This window comes from Phyllobates terribilis, unplaced genomic scaffold, assembly GCF_046119375.1.
Source record: "Phyllobates terribilis strain yellow unplaced genomic scaffold, ASM4611937v1 Scaffold_7__3_contigs__length_470593459, whole genome shotgun sequence".
In the NCBI taxonomy this organism is placed as follows: Eukaryota; Metazoa; Chordata; class Amphibia; order Anura; family Dendrobatidae; genus Phyllobates; species Phyllobates terribilis.
In genome coordinates, this window is record NW_027362767.1 from 389,112,848 (window position 1) to 389,132,045 (window position 19,198).

General features: G+C 45.4%; 1 protein-coding gene across 1 annotated transcript in view; it reads right to left on the minus strand.

The window, feature by feature from the left end:
- LOC141154947 (cytochrome P450 2F3-like) overlaps nt 1-19,198 on the minus strand; it is a 52,986-nt gene that overhangs the window by 10,509 nt on the left and 23,279 nt on the right. Inside the window, exons 6-7 of the mRNA XM_073641523.1 lie at nt 15,777-15,957; nt 14,400-14,540 (exon numbers count right to left, since the gene is read on the minus strand). Coding sequence (XP_073497624.1) covers nt 14,400-14,540; nt 15,777-15,957 — 322 coding nt within the window. The remainder of the gene's footprint in view (nt 1-14,399; nt 14,541-15,776; nt 15,958-19,198) is intronic.

Consider the following 19,198-nt stretch of genomic DNA (forward strand, 5'->3'; position numbering starts at 1 on the left):
AATTAAGAAAAAAAGGCCTTCCCTATATTGTTGTGTCCGGCCAGGTACAAATAGGCAGCTGGTGGTTGGTGGCAGCCCGTTCCTGCCTGCTGTACCTGACTGGACACAAATATAGGGCGAAGCCCCACATCAATTTTTTTTAATTATTTCATGAATTTCCTGAAATGATTTAAAAAAAATTGACGTGGGGCTTCGCACTATATTTGTGTCCAGCCAGGTACAGCAGGCAGGAACGGGCTGCCCCCAACCACCAGCTGCCTATTTGTACCTGGTTGGACACAACAATATAGGGAAGCCCTTTTTTTCTTAATTATTTCATGAATTTCATGAAATAATTAAAAAAAAAAAATACGTGAAGCTTCTCCCTATTTTTGTGTCCAGCCAGGTACAACTAGGCAGCTGGGGGATGGAATCTGCAGCGCAGGGAGGCCCAAGCTTTCTGCCCCCCCCCGCTGAAAATTGCAGTCCGCAGCCACCCCGGAAAATGGCGCGTTCATAGAAGCTGGATGCTGTACCTGGCTGGCATACAAAAATATGGCGAAGCCCACGTCAAAAGTTTTGGGAAAAATTAATTAAAAAATAAATAATAATTTAGGGACTGCATCTTTATTAACTCCTCAAATGTCATTTAGTGTTAAAATAAAGGATTTATTTTAAAAAAAAATTGACGTGGGGCTTCGCCCTATATTTGTGTCCAGCCAGGTACAGCAGGCAGGAACAGGCTGCCCCCAACCACCAGCTGCCTATTTGTACCTGGCCAGACACAACAATATAGGGAAGCCCTTTTTTAAAAAAATTATTTCATGAAATAATTAAAAAAAAATTGACGTGGGGCTTCGCACTATATTTGTGTCCAGCCAGGTACAGCAGGCAGGAATGGGCTACCCCCAACCACCAGCTGCCTATTTGTACCTGGTTGGACACAACAATATAGGGAAGCCCTTTTTTTCTTAATTATTCCATGAATTTCATGAAATAATTTAAAAAAAAAATGCGTGGGGCTTCGCCCTATTTTTGTGCCCAGCCAGATACAACTAGGCAGCTGGGGGCTGGAATCCGCAGCGCAGGGAGACCCAAGCTTTCTGGGCCACCCCCGCTGCAAATTCCAGTCCGCAGCCGCCCCAGAAAATGGCGCGTTCATAGAAGCGCCATCTTCTGGCGCTGTACCCAACTCATCCAGGGCCCTGGTGCGGTGGCTCACTGGGTAATAAAGGGGTTAAGGCCAGCTTGGCATTATCAGCTGGCCCTAAGCCCGAAATTCATGGGGTCACGCCAATATTAGACATGACCACCATGAATTTCTAGTAAAGTATTTAAAAAAACACAACACCCAGAAAAAAGTCCTTTAATTGAAATAAACACACAATTCTTTATTGTTCTAAATTAAACCATACTTACCATCACGCCCATTCCAGCTGAAGCCAACGATCTCCTGCAATAAAAGTAAAATAATAAAGCAACATCATCCTTACCTTTCCATGGCTCCCACGACAGCTTCAGCTCTGCTACATCGAGATGACAGGCTGGACCGCAGCAGAACGCTGCCATCCATCCTGTCATCCCGCAGACACTGAGAAGCGCAGGCATACTTCCACTCCTCAGTGTCTGGCTGTGACGGCATCCAGATGAGCCGAGGTCATGTCCAATGAACTCAGCTCACCTCATGTACGTCACTGACAGCGTGGGAAAATTCTCCTGCACTCAGCACTTCAGCGTGAGAATTTTCCCACGCTGTCAGTGACGTGCATGAGGTGAGCTGAGTTCATTGGACATGACCTCACCTCATGTATGTCACTGACAGCGTGGGAGAATTCTCACGCTGAAGCGCTGAGTGCAGGAGAATTTTCCCACGCTGTCAGTGACGTGCATGAGGTGAGCTGAGTTCATTGGACATGAACTCGGCTCATCTGGATGACGTCACAGAGAGACACTGAGGAGCGCAAGCATGCCTGCGCTTCTCAGTGTCTGCGGGATGACAGGCTGGATGGCAGCGTTCTGCTGCGGTCCAGCCTGTCATCTCGATGTAGCAGAGCTGAAGCTGTCGTGGGAGCCATGGAAAGGTAAGGATGAGGTTGCTTTATTATTTTACTTTTATTGCAGGAGATCGTTGGCTTCAGCTGGAATGGGCGTGATGGTAAGTATGGTTTAATTTAGAACAATAAAGAATTGTGTCTTTATTTCAATTAAAGGACTTTATTCTGGGTGTTTGTGTTTTCTTTTAACTTTGACTATGGGGTTAGTAATGGGGGTGTCTTATAGACGCCTCTCCATTACTAACCTGGGCTTGATGTCAGCTGGCATTATAAGCTGACATCAACCCCAACCCTATTACCCCCTGCCACCGCACCAGGGCAGCGTGGAAGAGCGAGGCTAAGTGCCAGAATTGGCGCATCCTATGGATGCGCCATTTCTGGGGCGGCTGACGGCTGGTGTTTCTAGCCTGGGAGGGGGCCAATATTCATGGCACCCTTCCTGGGCTATTAATATCAGCCCCCAGCTGTCTGCCTAGCCTGTGCTAGCTATTAAATTAGGGGGGACCCCACGTTTTTTTTTTGGGGGGGGTTCCCCCATTTTAATAGCTAGTAAAGGCTAGGTATTCAGCTGGGGGCTGATATTAGTAGCCTGGGAAGCTCCGTGGGTATTACCCCCTTCCCAGGCTTCAAACATTTGCCCCAGCTGTCTGCTTAACCTCCGCTAGAGCCTAAAATTAAGGGGAACCCCACGCCAATTTTTTTTTAAATAAATCCTTTATTTTAACACTAAATGACAAGTACAGTAATCAACACTGTCACTGTACTTCATATATATGTGACTGACATGTTTCTATCTATCTAATCTATGTGTGATTCTCTATTCTTTCTATTCTAAATTGTCGGGTACAGATGCTGAATTGCCGGCCGGCTTTCTTAAAGAGACGGTGCATGAAAACACTATTATTTTTTTAAATAAATCCTTTACACTAAATGACAAGTACAGTAAGCAACACTGTCACTGTACTTCCTATATATGTGACTAACATGTTTCTATCTATCTAATCTATGTGTGATTCTCTATTCTTTCTATTCTAAATTGTCGGGTACAGATGCTGAATTGCCGGCCGGCTTTCTTAAAGAGACGGTGCATGAAAACACTATTATTTTTTTAAATAAATCCTTTACACTAAATGACAAGTACAGTAAGCAACACTATCACTGTACTTCTTATATATGTGGCTGACATGTTTCTATCTATCTAATCTATGTGTGAAGCTCTATTCTGTCTGTTATAAATTGTCGGGTACCGCTGCTGAATTGCCGGCCGGCTTTTTTAAAGAGACGGTGCACGAAAACACTAATATTTTTTTTAATAAATCCTTTACACTAAATGACAAGTACAGTAAGCAACACTGTCACTGTACTTCATATATATGTGACTGACATGTTTCTATCTATCTAATCTATGTGTGAAGCTCTATTCTTTCTGTTGTAAATTGTCGGGTACCGGTGAATGCCGCTGATGAATTGCCGGCTTTTCATGTCATTCTACATTATTCTTCGTTGTTTTCCTTCATGTAGAATTAACCTACAAGGAAAGAAAGGGTTTATTTTCATTCCGATATTTGTGTCCCATTGACTTGCATTGGTTTCCGGTATCGGAATCAGCGATATCCGATACTTTTTGGGTATCGGCCCGATCCAATCCGATACGATATTTCCTGATATCGGAAGGTATCGCTCAACACTAATTGTGGCCCATCAAGCTCCATGTTATGTCTCCACTGTTGGATTTTTGCTGGATACCTGGCAATTCCTAGTTATTAGTGTTGAGCGAACATGCTCGACACTGCTCGGTACTCGCCCGAGCATCACGCTACTCGGGATGTTCGGCGAGCACCGAGCATTTCCGGGTTACTCAGGCGGGAGCTCGGGTCTCCGCCCTGCATGTTTGGCGCTCTTTACAGAGCCAATGATCATGCAGGGATTGCCAGCCAGTCACTGTAATGCCGCAGCCATGTTGTTTGTGGGCATTACAGTGATTGGCTGGCCGCACAGCGTCACCTCGAGTATTTAAAACCGGGCGCCGCCATCTTGGACACAGTCGTTCCGGATCAGACAGTGTAGGGACAGCGCTACTGATTTAGGGAGAGATATATCCTGCAAAATAGTTAGTGTAGGGTCTGGAAAGGCTGTCAGATCAAACAAACAGTCCTTCTCAGGACTAATATCCATCCCAGGTATATCAGGCAGGCAGGCTGTATAGGAGACGCAGTGGTTATACCAGCAAACGCTGCATTACAGTCCTGTGTGCTGCTCCTGTTGCTGAAATTGCTGGAATTAGCTCCAGGTCCCGGGGGCCAGGAAAAATCCTTTTTTTTTATCTAAATCCTCTTTTTTTTTTCCTCCTTCACAATGTACAAATACCCATCTTATTAACCTTTTGGTGCCCCCCCCCCCAAAAAAAATAAAAAAAAGTGTGCCTCTGATTTTTCAGACACAAATATATCTGTTGAAAATAGTCTGGTGTAGGCCAGAGAAATAGAAGTGTGGTTTTGCAGTTCCACGTTACAAACCTCTGTATTATCCACTTTTGGGCCATTTGTATCTAAAAAAAACAGTTTGAGTGTGTCGCTCACTGTTCAGCCGCAAATATATATATATTTTAAAAAGCCTGGTATACACCAGTAAATTATAACTGTGGTTTTGCTGTTCCACAGTAAAAAATCTCTATTATCCTGCTTTTGGCATTTTTTGCCGTAAAAAATAAATAGTGTCTCCTGATTGTTCAGACACAAATATATCTGTTGAAAATAGTCTGGTGTAGGCCCGAGAAATACAAGTGTGGTTTTGCAGTTCCACGGTTCAAACCTCTGTATTATCCACTTTTCGGCCATTTGTATCTAAAAAAAACAGTTTGAGTGTGTCGCTCACTGTTCAGCCGCAAATATATATATATTCAAAAAAGTCTGGTATACATCAGTAAATTATAACTGTGGTTTTGCTGTTCCACGGTAAAACATCTCTATTATCCTGCTTTTGGCATTTTTTGCCGTAAAAAATAAATAGTGTCTCCTGATTGTTCAGACACAAATATATCTGTTGAAAATAGTCTGGTGTAGGCCCGAGAAATACAAGTGTGGCTTTGCAGTTTCACGGTTCAAACCTCTGTATTATCCACTTTTGGGCCATTTGTATCTAAAAAAAACAGTTTGAGTGTGTCGCTCACTGTTCAGCCGCAAATATCTCTATTTAAAAAAGTGTGGTATACCCCAGGAAACAATAACTGTGGTTTTGCCATCCCACGGTAAAAAATCTCTATTATTCAGGTTTTGGTAGTTTTTTCTGTAAAGAAAAACAGTAGTGTCTCCTGACTGTTGTGACACAAAAATATATCGGTTGAAAATAGTCTTGTGTAGGCCCGACATCCCAGTGTGGTTTCGCAGTTCCACAGGTCAAATCGCTGTACTATCCAGTTTTGGGCCTTTGGTATCTAAAAAAAAAGCAGTTTGAGTGTGTCGCTCACTGTTCAGCCGCAAATATCTCTATTTAAAAAAGTGTGGTATACCCCAGTAAACAATAACTGTGGTTTTGCCATCCCACGGTAAAAAATCTCTATTATTCAGGTTTTGGTAGTTTTTTCCGTAAAGAAAAACAGTAGTGCCTCCTGACTGTTGTGACACAAAAATATATCTGTTGAAAATAGTCTTGTGTAGGCCCGACATCCCAGTGTGGTTTCGCAGTTCCACGGGTCAAATCGCTGTACTATCCAGTTTTGGGCCTTTGGTATCTAAAAAAAAAAAGCAGTTTGAGTGTGTCGCTCACTGTTCAGCCGCAAATATCTCTATTTAAAAAAGTGTGGTATACCCCAGTAAACAATAACTGTGGTTTTCCTCTTCCACGATTCTAATCTACTCTTTATTACCCTTTTTCCATTGATAGTGCAAGTGTAAGCTATTTTACTTCATTTACAATGGGCAAGGCGCGTGGCAAGGGACGTGGAAGTGGACGTTCTGGTGATGGTTCGTGCAGAGGACGGGGCCGTGGCCAAGGTGAAAATGTGCCACAACCAACAGCCACATCTTCTCGCTCCCACTTCTTGACCGAATTACTAGGGAAGCACAGAACAACACCAGTATTGAGAACTGATCAGTGTGAACAGGTTATTAATTGGATAGCAGACAATACTTCCAGTTACCTGGGCACCACGACCTCCGGTCTGTCTTCCACACGGTCAACTCTTAGTAGCCGTGAGTCTCAACCGCATACTCCTCCTCACCCTGATGCTCCTTCCTCCCACCATGCCGAGTGTCATCAGACAGCAAGTGATCCCACACTTGGACACTCTGAAGAGCTGTTCACTGGTCCATTTCTATATTTGGGCCCCTCGCCTGATACGCTTGAAGTGGTGGAAGAGGAGATCCCATGTTGCGATGCCCAAATACTTGAACAGCCACGGCCACAGGTAGTCGACGTTGGCAATCTGTCACAAGAGGTGGACGATGACGAGACACAATTGCCAGGAAGTGAGGAGGAGGATCATGGTGCGCAAGTGGAAGAGGAGGAGGTGGTGGATGATCTAGTAACTGACCCAACGTGGTAGGAGGACATGCAGAGTGAGGCCAGCAGCACACAGGGGGAGGGAGGCAGAGTACCCCAACAGGCAGGAAGAAGCAGTGTGGTGGCTGCAGACAGAAGGCAGGCAACCGTTCCCCGTAACACCAACACGAGGGACGTTGCCAGTACAAGCGGTAGGTCTTCCAGAGTCTGGAATTTTTTTTAAGACTCTGCTGATAACCCCAAAAAGGCCATATGTTCCTCCTGCCATGCCAGCATCAGCAGGGGTGACAAAACTACCAGCCTGACCACCACCAGCATGATCAGGCACATGGCAGCAAAGCACCCGACTTTGTGGGGCGAAACCCAGGGTCCACGACCAGTGTCAGCGGGTGTCACCACTGCTTCTTCCACTGTTGTGCGTGCAATAGAACCCCCTGTTGTGTGTGCAAGGCAATCCCCTGTCCATACTGCATGTAAAGATGCCTCCTCCTCTCAGTCTTCACTTGTTATGGCAGTTTCTCAAGAAACAGCATCAACGTCCACGTCCACGTCCCACCGCAGCGTTCAATTGTCCATATCCCAGACCTTTGAACGAAAGCGGAAATTCACAGCTAACGCCCCACAGGCCACAGTCCTAATTTCGCACATTTCACGACTGCTTGCATTGGAAATGCTGCCTTTTAGGCTGGTGGAGACGGAATCCTTCCGCAATCTTATGGCGGTGGCCGTCCCTCGGTACTCGGTCCCCAGCCGACACTATTTTGCCCGGTGTGCCTTCCCCGCACTACACAAGCACGTGTCCCAAAGCATCTGCCATGCCCTCAACAACGCAGTTACTGGGAGAGTCCACCTGACAACGGACACGTGGACAAGTGCTTCTGGCCAGGGACGGTACATCTCTCTGACGGCACACTGGGTAAACATAGTGGAAGCCGGGACCTAGTCGGACCTTGGGACGGAACACATCCTACCCACACCGAGGATTGCGGGCCCTATGTCAGTCAGAGTTGCCCCCACAGTGTACAGCTCCTGCGCATCCTCCTCCTCATGTTCAGCCTCCATCTCAGATATCACCACATCAGTTACAAGCTGGAAGCATTGCAGTACTGCCTCCGCCAAGCGGCAACAGGCTGTGCTGAAACTCATAAGCTTAGGTGATTAACCTCAAACTGCTTGTGAGTTGTGGACAGCTGTGAAAGAGCAGGCAGATCTGTGTCTGAGACCGCTGAACCTTCCTCCCGGCATGGTCGTGTGTGACATTGGCCGTAACCTGGTGGCGGCTCAGAGGCAAGGTGAGATCACATACGTACCATGCCTGGCTCATGTGCTTAACCTCGTGGTTCAGCGGTTTCTTAAATCGTACCCCAAGTTGCCAGATCTGCTCGTGAAAGTACGCCGCCTGTCAGCTCATTTTTGCAAGTCGGCTACAGCTTCCGCCGCCCTTGCTGTGTTGCAGCAGCGTTTGCAGCTTCCGGCACACCGACTGGTGTGTGATGTTCCCACACGTTGGAACTCTACCCTCCACATGTTGCAGAGGATTTGTGAGCAGAAGAGAGCAGTTGTGGAGTACCAGCTGCAACAAGGCCGTCGATATTCAGGTCAGACTCCACACATAAGACCTCAGGAGTGGACCTGAATGTCTGACATATGTACCATCCTGACAAACTTTGAGGAGGCCACCAAGATGGTGAGTGGCGATGATGCCATCATTAGTGTCAGCATCCCACGTGTCTGTCTTTTGCAATGCTCTCTGCAGAGAATTAAAGAGGAGGCATTGCAGCCAGAGTATGATGAGATGGATTACGAAGCCGTAGCGGGCGATTACACACAGCCCAGCCTCATCTCATCCCAACGTGCATTGGGGGACAATGAGTGAGAGGAGGAGGAGGAGGAGGAGGAAGAACAGGAGCTGCTATCATGCATTGTAGACGGTAGTACCTGTACAAGTGTCATACCGTCGGTTCAGCATGGGTGGCCTGAGGACAGGGGGGAGGAGGAAGAGGAGGAGGAGGAGGAGAGCATGGTCAGTCATCATCTTGGTGAGGACACGGAAATCTTGCCCGTTACCAGTCTGGCACGCATGGCTGACTTTATGTTACGCTGCCTTAACCGTGACCCTCGCGTTGTCAAAATGTTGGGTGACAGTCATTACTGGCTGGTGACACTTTTAGACCCCCGCTACAAGGAGAACTTTCACTCTCTTATTCCTGAGGTGGAGAGGTCTACAAAAATGGGGCAATACCAGAAGGCCCTTGCTGCAGAACTCTTAAAAAAATTCCCATCTGAACACGCTAGCGGCAGAGGTCACAGTTCGTTGCCCAACCAAGGCATACAGGCGAGAGAGATGCAACTCCAATCCAGCAGAGGCAGGGGAACACTGTCAACGTTCTGGGACAGTTTTCTGACACCCGCCCAGCTTACAGGCCCTGAGGCGCGGGGTACTCTCACAAGGAGTGGAAAGTTTCAAAAGATGGTGAGGGAGTACCTTGCCGATCGTACCAGTGTCCTCCGTGATTCCTCTGTGCCTTTTAATTATTGGGTAACCAAGCTGGACACTTGGAATGAACTCGCTCTGTACGCCTTGGATGTCCTGGCCTGCCCTGCCGCTAGCGTGTTATCGGAGCGTGTTTTTAGTGCCGCTGGGGGAATTATAACTGATAAGCGCACTCGCCTGTCAACTGACAATGCTGACAAGCTGACCCTTATCAAAATGAACAAGGGCTGGATTGGGCCAGACTTCTCATCACCACCAAATGACAGCAGAGTAACATAAAGTCAAATCCACTGTGTTATTTCGCGAGGTGTATTCACATGCACCGCCTCACACCCACACATGGGTATACGCTTCCTCGTTTCGGCTGTTTAATCTTCTTCTCCTTATCCTCAGGCTCTACCACCACTATACCACCAGGGTGCCAGCATTGCAAGTTCCTCCGTCCTAATTTTTGGCAGCTTTTGCTGGGAAAGCATAAGCAAATACCATGGGACACCCACTCCCCAATAATGGGACTTATGTTTGTAATATGCTTTACTGCATGGCTCTTGTAAGGGGCATTGCAAGTTGCTCCGTCCTAATTTTTGGCAGCTTTTGCTGGGAAAGCATAAGCAAATACTATGGGAGACCCACTCCCCAATAATAGGACTTATGTTTGTAATATGCTGTACTGCATGGCTCTTGTAAGGGGCATTGCAAGTTGCTCCGTCCTAGTTTTTGGCAGCTTTTGCTTGCAAGGCATAAGCAAATACTATGGGACACCCACTCCCCAATAATGGGACTTATGTTTGTAATATGCTGTACTGCATGGCTCTTGTAAGGGGCATTGCAAGTTGCTCCGTCCTAATTTTTGGCAGCTTTTGCTGGGAAAGCATAAGGAAATACTATGGGAGACCCACTCCCCAATAATGGGACTTATGTTTGTAATATGCTGTACTGCATCGCTCTTGTAAGGGGCATTGCAAGTTGCTCCGTCCTAATTTTTGGCAGCTTTTGCTTGCAAGGCATAAGCAAATACTATGGGACACCCATTCCCCAATAATGGGACTTATGTTTGTAATATGCTGTACTGCATGTGACGCCCCCCCTGGGCCGTGTGTACACGTGTGTGGGATACCCGGTGCCGGGTCTCTGGGGTCTGTAGTCTCCGTGGCGGTGACCCGGTCCCGTGGCTCAGGCTGGTCAAACCAGTGGCAGTCTTTCTTAGGTTTTGAGGTTAATTGTCCGACTGCGCCACCCGTGGATTGCAGTCAGGGAGTACCACCGCTGCGAGGCAGACCGCTGAGGCTGGTGTTGTGTGCGCAGCGTAGAATGGGATAACTCCCCTCTGGAGGAGTATAGCCTCAGGGCAGTGAGTGTGGATGATGGGGGTGATGGTGCATGAGCGCAGCAGGAACGACTCAGAGTCTTTGCAGTGCAGTTCAGGGTCTTTACTGATGATTATAAGGTAGACCCTCCCGGGAGTACTGGCTAGCATAAGAGGCCTGGTCAGTCTGTGAGCAAGCAGGAGTTCCCCTGGCCAGGTGGAGTTGTAGGCCTCCCCGTCTTTCTGCACTCTTCCTGGCTACCTTGCTGTAAGCGGGTAGAAGTAGCCCACGTCCCTGAGTGTACCGTGTAGTGCTCACCCGTATGGCTGGTGACTTGGGGCCTTCTGTTAGCCTCCGCTCCACGACGGCGGTGCTGGTCCCTTGCTTGTGACTGAGCCTCCGGGCTTCTATGGCCAGAGGACCTGAAATCCCCTGCCGGCTGGTTTCTGCTGCTGGATATATAAGTCCTCACATCTTCGGACTCCTGTGTCCGGTTCCTATTGTCTTCTGCCAGGGCGAGCTCTGCTCAGCTTCCAGCCCCTGGTCTTTAGCTCCTAGCTCCTACAGAGCTCCTTGCTGTTACTTTCCCTTGCTCTCACTCTGACTCTGACTGTTCTCTGACTCACTCAACCCCGCCCCAGATCCAGTTTATAAGGGCAGAATTCTCCCCTCCCAGGACTGGGGCAGGAGGATGTTGCATGTTTAAGGGATCCTGACCAGGAAACCTCCCACTTGCTCTCCGATGTAATATCTCTATTACTGTGGTGACCAGACCCCTGGGGTGCCACACATGGCTCTTGTAAGGGGCATTGCAGTTCCTCATAATTTTTGGAAAGCCTTCCATTCACTGCTTAGGCCAACAGTGCACGGGAGACCCAGTTGCTATAAATCGAAAAAAAGGTTTAGTTAACACCCTCTCACCTCCATGTCATTTCCAAGGGGCATTGGAGTGGCTCGAAATTTTTGGTAGGCATTGCACTCACTGTATGCCCTATAACTGTGTAGACGAACCGCTCCTTTTGTTACAGAAACATATCCTACAAGACATATCTGGTTGACTGGCCTGATATTGATGTGAATGGTCCCTGTTCCTCCTGCTCTTTCTCCTTTGCCACCACCTCATCCATCATTTATCACCTGAAGCTTTGTTTTAACGGGAGTCATAGAACTGGGATAGTAGCAGGAAAACATCCAGCAATCCTCGAAGGAGGTAGAATATGCGCCAAAACGCTGACCACCTCAGGCCTAGCTGCTACTACATACATGCGCTTGCATTCCAAGGAACAGAAAGATAAGGAGGTGGATGGCCTCATGATCATGAATAATTTACTCGTTGTGTAGGAGGCCGACCACTGCTGCTGTCTACCTTCTGAACTTTGTGTTGAAGCCTGATTGACCCAGGACCCGCAATCCTCTATGTCTGGAGGACGTGTTGCATCCCAGTGTCCAACTGTGTCCCGGCTTCCACAATATTAACCCAGTGTGAAGGCGTCAGTGAGATGGACCATTCCTGGCCACATTCACTTGTCCACGTGTTTGTGGTTAGGCTGTCCTTCCCACTAAATGCAATGGGGAGGGCACAGGTAATGTTTTGGTATGCGCGCTTGTGTATAAGGCGCACCGGGACAAATAGGGGCGGCTGAGGACCGTTTATGGACACCCGGCCACCCCCACGTGGCTGGGGACTGTGTGTGGGCACCCGGCCGCGGGGCGGCTGGGGACCAAGCGTGGACACCCGTCCGCCGGGCGGCTGGGGACTGAGTATGAATCCCAGGCTACCGACGCAGCCATGACGTGGTGGCCAGATTCCACCTCCACATGCCTAAAAGGCCCAATTTCAAGTGCAAGCAAGCTAGCAGTATGGTATTGCAGCCTGGGGGTGGGTGGGTGGCAGGCTGCATACTTGCGCTTGTATTGCAAGTTATGGGGGAGGTATAATTGAACACTGCCCTGGGACAAGGACTTGCACGGGGATAGTTGCAAGTCTGCATCTTCTGATGCGGCAAGGATCACTTCTGATGGGCACACTTTTAGGCAGTGACCTGGGTGTCAGAGATGCATGGCCAGATAAGGTTGTAAAATGTTAAAATGACATTTCCCGGTGAATGCATTTGTCACGGTTGAAAGCAATACAAACGTGCAAAAACGCATAAAAAATGCTACTTGTGAACATAGCCCAAGGTGTGGAGGAGTATTTTTGTTTTTGGTTATTTATTTTACCTTATACACAAGTCTTTACCCTGGAAAGGATGTTCCTTAACCCGTTTCCGACCTGGTCAGTAATAGTACGCACCAGGTCGAGAAGGCCGGTTCAGCGGGGGCTCCGGCGGTGAGCCCGCACTGAAGCGAGCACATGTCATCTAATTATTGGAATCGCAATCCACCCGCGGCTGTTAACATGTTAAATCTCTGACAGTGGCATTTAACTTGCGCTTCCGGGAGTCCTAAGCCCCGCCCATCAGTGACCCCGTCACGTGATCGCGGGTCACCAATGGGTGGGCATGACAACTCAGGGTCTGGAGCAGACGCCTGTGGTTGTCATGTCTCAATTGCTATGAGCGCCACCTAGTGGTCAGCGCTCATAGCAAGTGAGCATTTCTCCTGCATACAAGCGATCTGCTCATCGCTTGTATGCAGTAGAAGCTATCAGACAACTGCTGCTTATAGTCTCCTCTGGAGACTATTGAAGCATGCAGTAAGTGTAAAAAAAAAGTTTTTAAAAGAATAAAAAAAATAAAAAATATATAAAAGTTTAAGTCACCCCCCTTTCGCCCCATTCAAAATAAAATATATATATATAAAAAAAAAAACACATACACATATTTGGTATCGCCGCATTCAAAATCGCCCGATCTATCAATATAAAAGAAGAATTAATACAATCAGTAAACGGCGTAACGAGAAAAAAATTTTAAACGCCAGAATTACGTTTTTTTGGTCGCTACAACTTTGCAATAAAATGCAATAACGGGCGATCAAAACATCGGATCTACCCCAAAATAGTATAAATAAAAACCTCAGCCCGGCACGCAAAAAATAAGCCCTCACCTGGCCCCAGATCCCGAAAAATGGAGAAGCTAAGGGTCTCGGAAAATGGCGTCATTTTTTTTTGTTTTTTTTAGCAAGCTTTGGATTTTTTTTCACCACTTAAATAAAAAAGAACCTATACATGTTTGGTGTCTATGAACTCGTAACGACCTGGAAAATAATGATGGCAGGTCAGTTTTAGCAATCTGTGAACGGAGTAAAAAAAGGACCCAAAAAACAACTGTGGAATTGCATTTTTTTTGCAGTTTCACTGCACTTGGAATTTTTTTCCCATTTTCCAGCACATGATATGGTAAAACCAGTGATGGTGTTTAAAAGTACAACTCGTCCCGCAAAAAATAAGCCCTCACATGGCCATATTGAACGAAAATTAAAAAAGTTCTGGCTCTGGGAAGAAGGGGAGCAAAAAAGGAAAACACAAAAACAGAAAGACCCATGGTCGTTAAGGGGTTAACATATTTCACAGGAAAGCACTTACACTTTCGTTTTTGAACGTTTTATTGTGAGCCAGTAAAAGTGGCTTAATACCTCTGACCACGTTGTTGACAGCAGTGACCTGGGGGTCAGAAATGATTCCAGGGGCGATCCCCAGGCTGTCCACATGTCATTTGAGCACTGTCACTATCGTTTTGGGCACCTTTTAGGCTTTCTACAGACTGCCGGGGGAGCCGCCGCAAAAATGTTCGGGTCTCCCATAGACTAACATTGGGCTCATTGCTCGGGTCGAGCACCCGAGTATCACAGTGAGCTCGGCCCGAGCTTCGAGCACCCGAGCATTTTAGTGCTCGCTCAACACTACTAGTTATATGACAAGTGGCTATTTAATTTGATGTCTAGCTGAGTAGTTGGCTTGCCTAAGCAGGTCTCCACAGACTTTAGTGAAAAGGGTCATGTGCATGTGCAGACAACTATGCAAGTGGATGGGTGGGTGTGTTTTAGTCTGGTTCGGACAACAGAGTTTACCATTAAGTTTTTGGACAATAGAAAACTTATAATGCAGCTGAGGATACTTCTTACCTGTGATTTCTGGGTATTTCATCAGAATAAGGATCCCATATCTTAAAGTAGTGCTAACAGTTTCTGTTCCTCCAAAAAACAGATTTAGGGTAGTCATCACAAGGGTCTTCATGCTGAAGGTGCTCGTAGGATTTTCTTTCTCTTAAAACCAGCCGAAATAATTTATATTTAACCTACACCAACATAGAAGCATAAGCCATCGCAGTATTTTTCTATCAATCTTTATTACATCAATTTAATTAAAATAGATGAAAAAGGGAAAAACCAAACAGAATAATCACCAATAACTGGTAATACCAATTCATCACACAAGGGGGAGCTCAGACTATATACAAAAACTATGATAAATGTCGGTACAACAAATCTAAATTACTACCATAAAGATTAGCGTATCAAGGTATTTTTCAGAACCAAGGCATCCAAGCTCAAGTAGAGATATGGGTAAAGTGCATACATTTTGCGGTTAACTTCTTCCAGGGGAATAGGTCTGGAAGAACGTAACCGCGAAACGCGCATCGGGGCCAGTGACACCGCAACAGGTCGTACCTGTCATCTCTAGCACTCTGCTCTTCATGTTAGTACCGTTCATCTCCAGCACTCTGCTCTCTATGTTTGTTGTTTATGTGGTATGCTTTGCTGCTTTGCATGACAGTAGATATCTCCTTGCACTATTCTAGGCACCTTATAATGTGGCACTTGCTGTTGAGGATTTTCTATATACTTTGCATGCTACTAGATGTATACATATATATTTTTTTGAACTGTACTAGGCACTTTATAGTGTGGGTTATTAAGATGCATACCTAGGTATAACCTCATATTATAGATAGCAAGATTTATTACCCACATAGGCATTGTATATCGTTGCCTTCTTCAGTACACATGTACAAATTGGGCTCTGTTTGATCCTACAATTATACACTCTGTTGATGGAAAAATATATGCACTTTACCCATATCTCTACTTGAGCTTGGATGCCTGGGTTCTGAAAAATACCTTGATATACTAACCTTTATGGTAGTAATTTAAATTTGTTGTACTGAAATTTATCATCGTTTTTGTAGGGAGTCTGAGCTCCCTCTTGTGGGATGAATTGGTATTACCCATTATTGATGTTTATTCTGCTTGGTTTTTCCCTTTTTAACCTATTTTAATTAAATTGATGTAATGAAGATTAATAGAAAAATACTGTGATGGCTTATGCTTCTATGTTGGTGTAGGTTAAATAATTTAGGTTGAAGTGCCATCTATACAATGACCCTATCTTAGGTTTACCGAAAGGCTTTATATACAGAAGACATTATTAAAAAAAGACAGAGGTGAAAAAGCACAGAGTCTCTCATTGATAACTATTTCTTGAGCATCTGATTTATTTACTTACCTTTTGCATTTTGATAAGGAAACAGTCTATGAAGTCACGTGGACAATCTGGCTGAAATGTTTTCTGATGATCTATCACATTCTCCAGCACAAACTCTTTAAGTTTTTCTAAATTTTTGAAAATGCGATGGTGAGGTCCTGGTAGATAATTCATGATGCCAGGGAACATGTTATAAAACTGTTCAGGATAAAAGTAATGGTTAATATTTTCAGACAGCTAATATATATATATATATATATATATATATATATAAATAAAAGTATATATATACATATATATATATATATATATATATGATGCTTATACCATGGTAATAATGAAAGTGAATTATCTGTTGAATCATCGGGGTTTGACTTTATAAGACCATCCAGAGCTCACTACTTGAAAATGTAGTATACCTTGTGTAAGTTCAACTCTTAGGCTGTGTGCCCACGATGCGTTTTTTTTAAGCGTTTCCGCAGCGGCAATTCCGCCGCGGAAACGCTTAAAAAACGCTTGGTGGAAGGCCTGCCATGTTCCCCAATGATAATCCGCATGTGGTGTGCACATGCTGTGGAAATTTCCGCTGCGGATTATCATTGCGGAAAAATCCGCAGCACTATCATTAATTTTGCATAATCGCAAAGTTTTCACTTGCATTAAATCACCTAATATCCGCATGACTACATGTGCACATGTGGATATTCTGCGATTCAATGTGCAGATAGTACCCGGGTCTGGAGAAGAGGAGACTCTCCTACAGACCCGAGTAACATAGTACCTGTAAAAAAAAAAGAATTTAAAATAAAAAATAAACGTTATACTTACCTTCTGATGGCCCCCGGTCTTCTCTCCGGTGCATCCTGGCTTCCCGGCGGCTCGCGATGGTGTAAAAGGACCGTCCATGACCTCATTTAGTCATGTGACAGGTCACGTGACCGCTGACGATGGCGGTCGCATGACCTGTCACATGACTAAATTACGTCATGAAAGGTCCTTTTACACCACCGCGAGCACATGCGTTTTTTCTGCCAGGGAGATGCAGAAACGCTCAGGAAAAATCCAAAGCATTTCAGCATCGTGGGCACTTAGCCTTATAGCAATGTCCCTAACCTGTGCCTGTCTCCGCACTGGTTCCCCATTCACTACAGAATGTAATTTAATCTAATATTTCCCACAAAGTACATTTTCATCTGCTACCCTATCCCTGCTCTCTTCTGTGCTTCCAATAATCTAAGATTAAAATTCTCCATAATTTTAAACTCCTACACCAAACTCCAAGACTTCTCTCGAGCTGCACAAGTAATCTGGAATGCAATTCCTCATACAATCCCGTTAATTCCCAATGTCAACAGTTTTAAACTTGCCCAAAAATCATATCGTTTTAGGCAGACAAATCACATTCACTAATCTAATTCTTCCCTGATTCGCAATCTCAACATTTTTCATTAGAACTTGGTCTTGCATTTGATCTATTTTCCCCAAAACTCCATGCACTCAAATCCACTTCATAACTGTGAATATGTGAGGGGGTGGTTGAAGACTCCCACTCCACTCCCATCTAAAGCTGTTTTATCAGATATATATTACATGTATAAACATAAAAGATGTTATTGGTGTTTAGTAGAAATGTATAACATGTATAAACATGAGAGATGTTATTTGGGTTTTGGCCATTAGATGGCAGCTGCTTGCACATTCATTCTACTGTCACCTGTGTGTCTTTTGGCACACAGGAAAATAACCAGTTTGAACCGCCTCAAGAGACAGTTGAAAACTGACGGATTTCGGAGGATTGAAGGCTGCCATCTTAGAGTGCAGTTGTAAAGACAGTGAATAGAGACAGACGTGAGAGGGTTCCTGTCACAGACAGACTGTTCCTGTAATTCTTTTCAGAGAAGAAGAAACACATTGGGGGGATGACTATGTTTGGATGCAGACTTGGATTCCCCCCCAAAAGCATCAACTGTGACGTGAATGGTCTTCTGCTAGCCTGTCAGGCTAAAACTACTCTTCAGGTGGCAAGCCCAGAATCCCCTCCACGGTCTCCCAGCTAAATGGCCGTTCAATCGATCAGGCAGCCTTTTCCATGATCAGTTAACGGCCGGTAAGTCCTGTGCTCAGGCCCCACCACAGGGATCAATATGGGCGTATGCACGCAGTCTATAGAGAGAGTTTGGCGCCAAACATAAATTGTCAGTTAGAGACATTGTTTGCTAATAGGGCTGTGTGAATATTAGCTAGATACTCCCCTCAGTGGGAGAGCTTGTGTATAGAGAGCATAACTGAATTGTAATTTTAGAGAGCTATTAAGTTTGTAAATCTCTGCGCTGCACCACTGCAGGGGCTGCCTCTTGCACTCATCTAAATACAACCTTGCTCTGGGAAACTCCCGGTTACTGCATTAGGCATAACCTCAGGTCAGGCAAATTATAGTCTATCTGATAGAACATACTGGGCCTATCGGTTGTGTAGCGCAGGGGTCCTAGCTGATCTGAGCTAGGTATGTGTGATATTTATCTGTGTTTCTTTCTTACGTTTCCGGGGTAACACTGTTTTTGTTGTTAGTAAAAATTAGTTTCTTAACAAATTGCCTAGTCATGTTCTTTGTCATCAGCCCACTGTATTCTGAGAGAGACCACCCCTTTACATGGTCTACAAATACACAAATACTGGCTCATGATTATGTCATGCAGATATACATTTTCTACTGTATCTTATTTAATATAAGAACCTCTTGCATTTACATCTTGTGTCACCCCTAGTTTCTCATAGATTGTAAGCTCTTGGGAGCAGGGGCTCACTCCTCTTGTTTGAGATTGTTGAATATTTTGTTACTGATATTAATAATACTAATATTTTGTTTGTTACTCAGTAATGTGTGTACATGTACTGTATCTTTTGAACTTTAACATGCTGCAAAATATTTTGGCACTATGTAAATGCATGGATGCTATATACATGAGTGTACCTAACCTGCCACAGCCACTCTTACCTAGAAGATCTCCCATTAGGCTCAAGACTCTCCTACTATGACACTCATATATGACCTGTGTGGCATGTGGAAATGGGTTGTCTTAATCAGACCAGATAATCCTCTTCAAGTAGTAGGTCAACTCATCACATTTAATGCTAATCCACAATTTTGTGGGCCATAAAAATCCTCCTAGAATACAGAAATTTCAGACTCGTCATATTATTAATTGACTCCATCTACATGGGCTTGGGGAGCCGCTAAACAATAAAACCAAGGAGGTTATAGCTAATGTCCTCTTTCTTTACTATAATCTTCCAGGTTGGCCAGTCTTCTAGTACTACTGACTCGCCCCCCTGGAGCCGTGGGGTACTCGGTAGCCAGGCCGGTCCTGTATTGGGGTAGTCACGGTGGCAGTGACCTGGTCCGTGGCCCAGAGCGGTCAAATAAAGGACAGTAAATTGG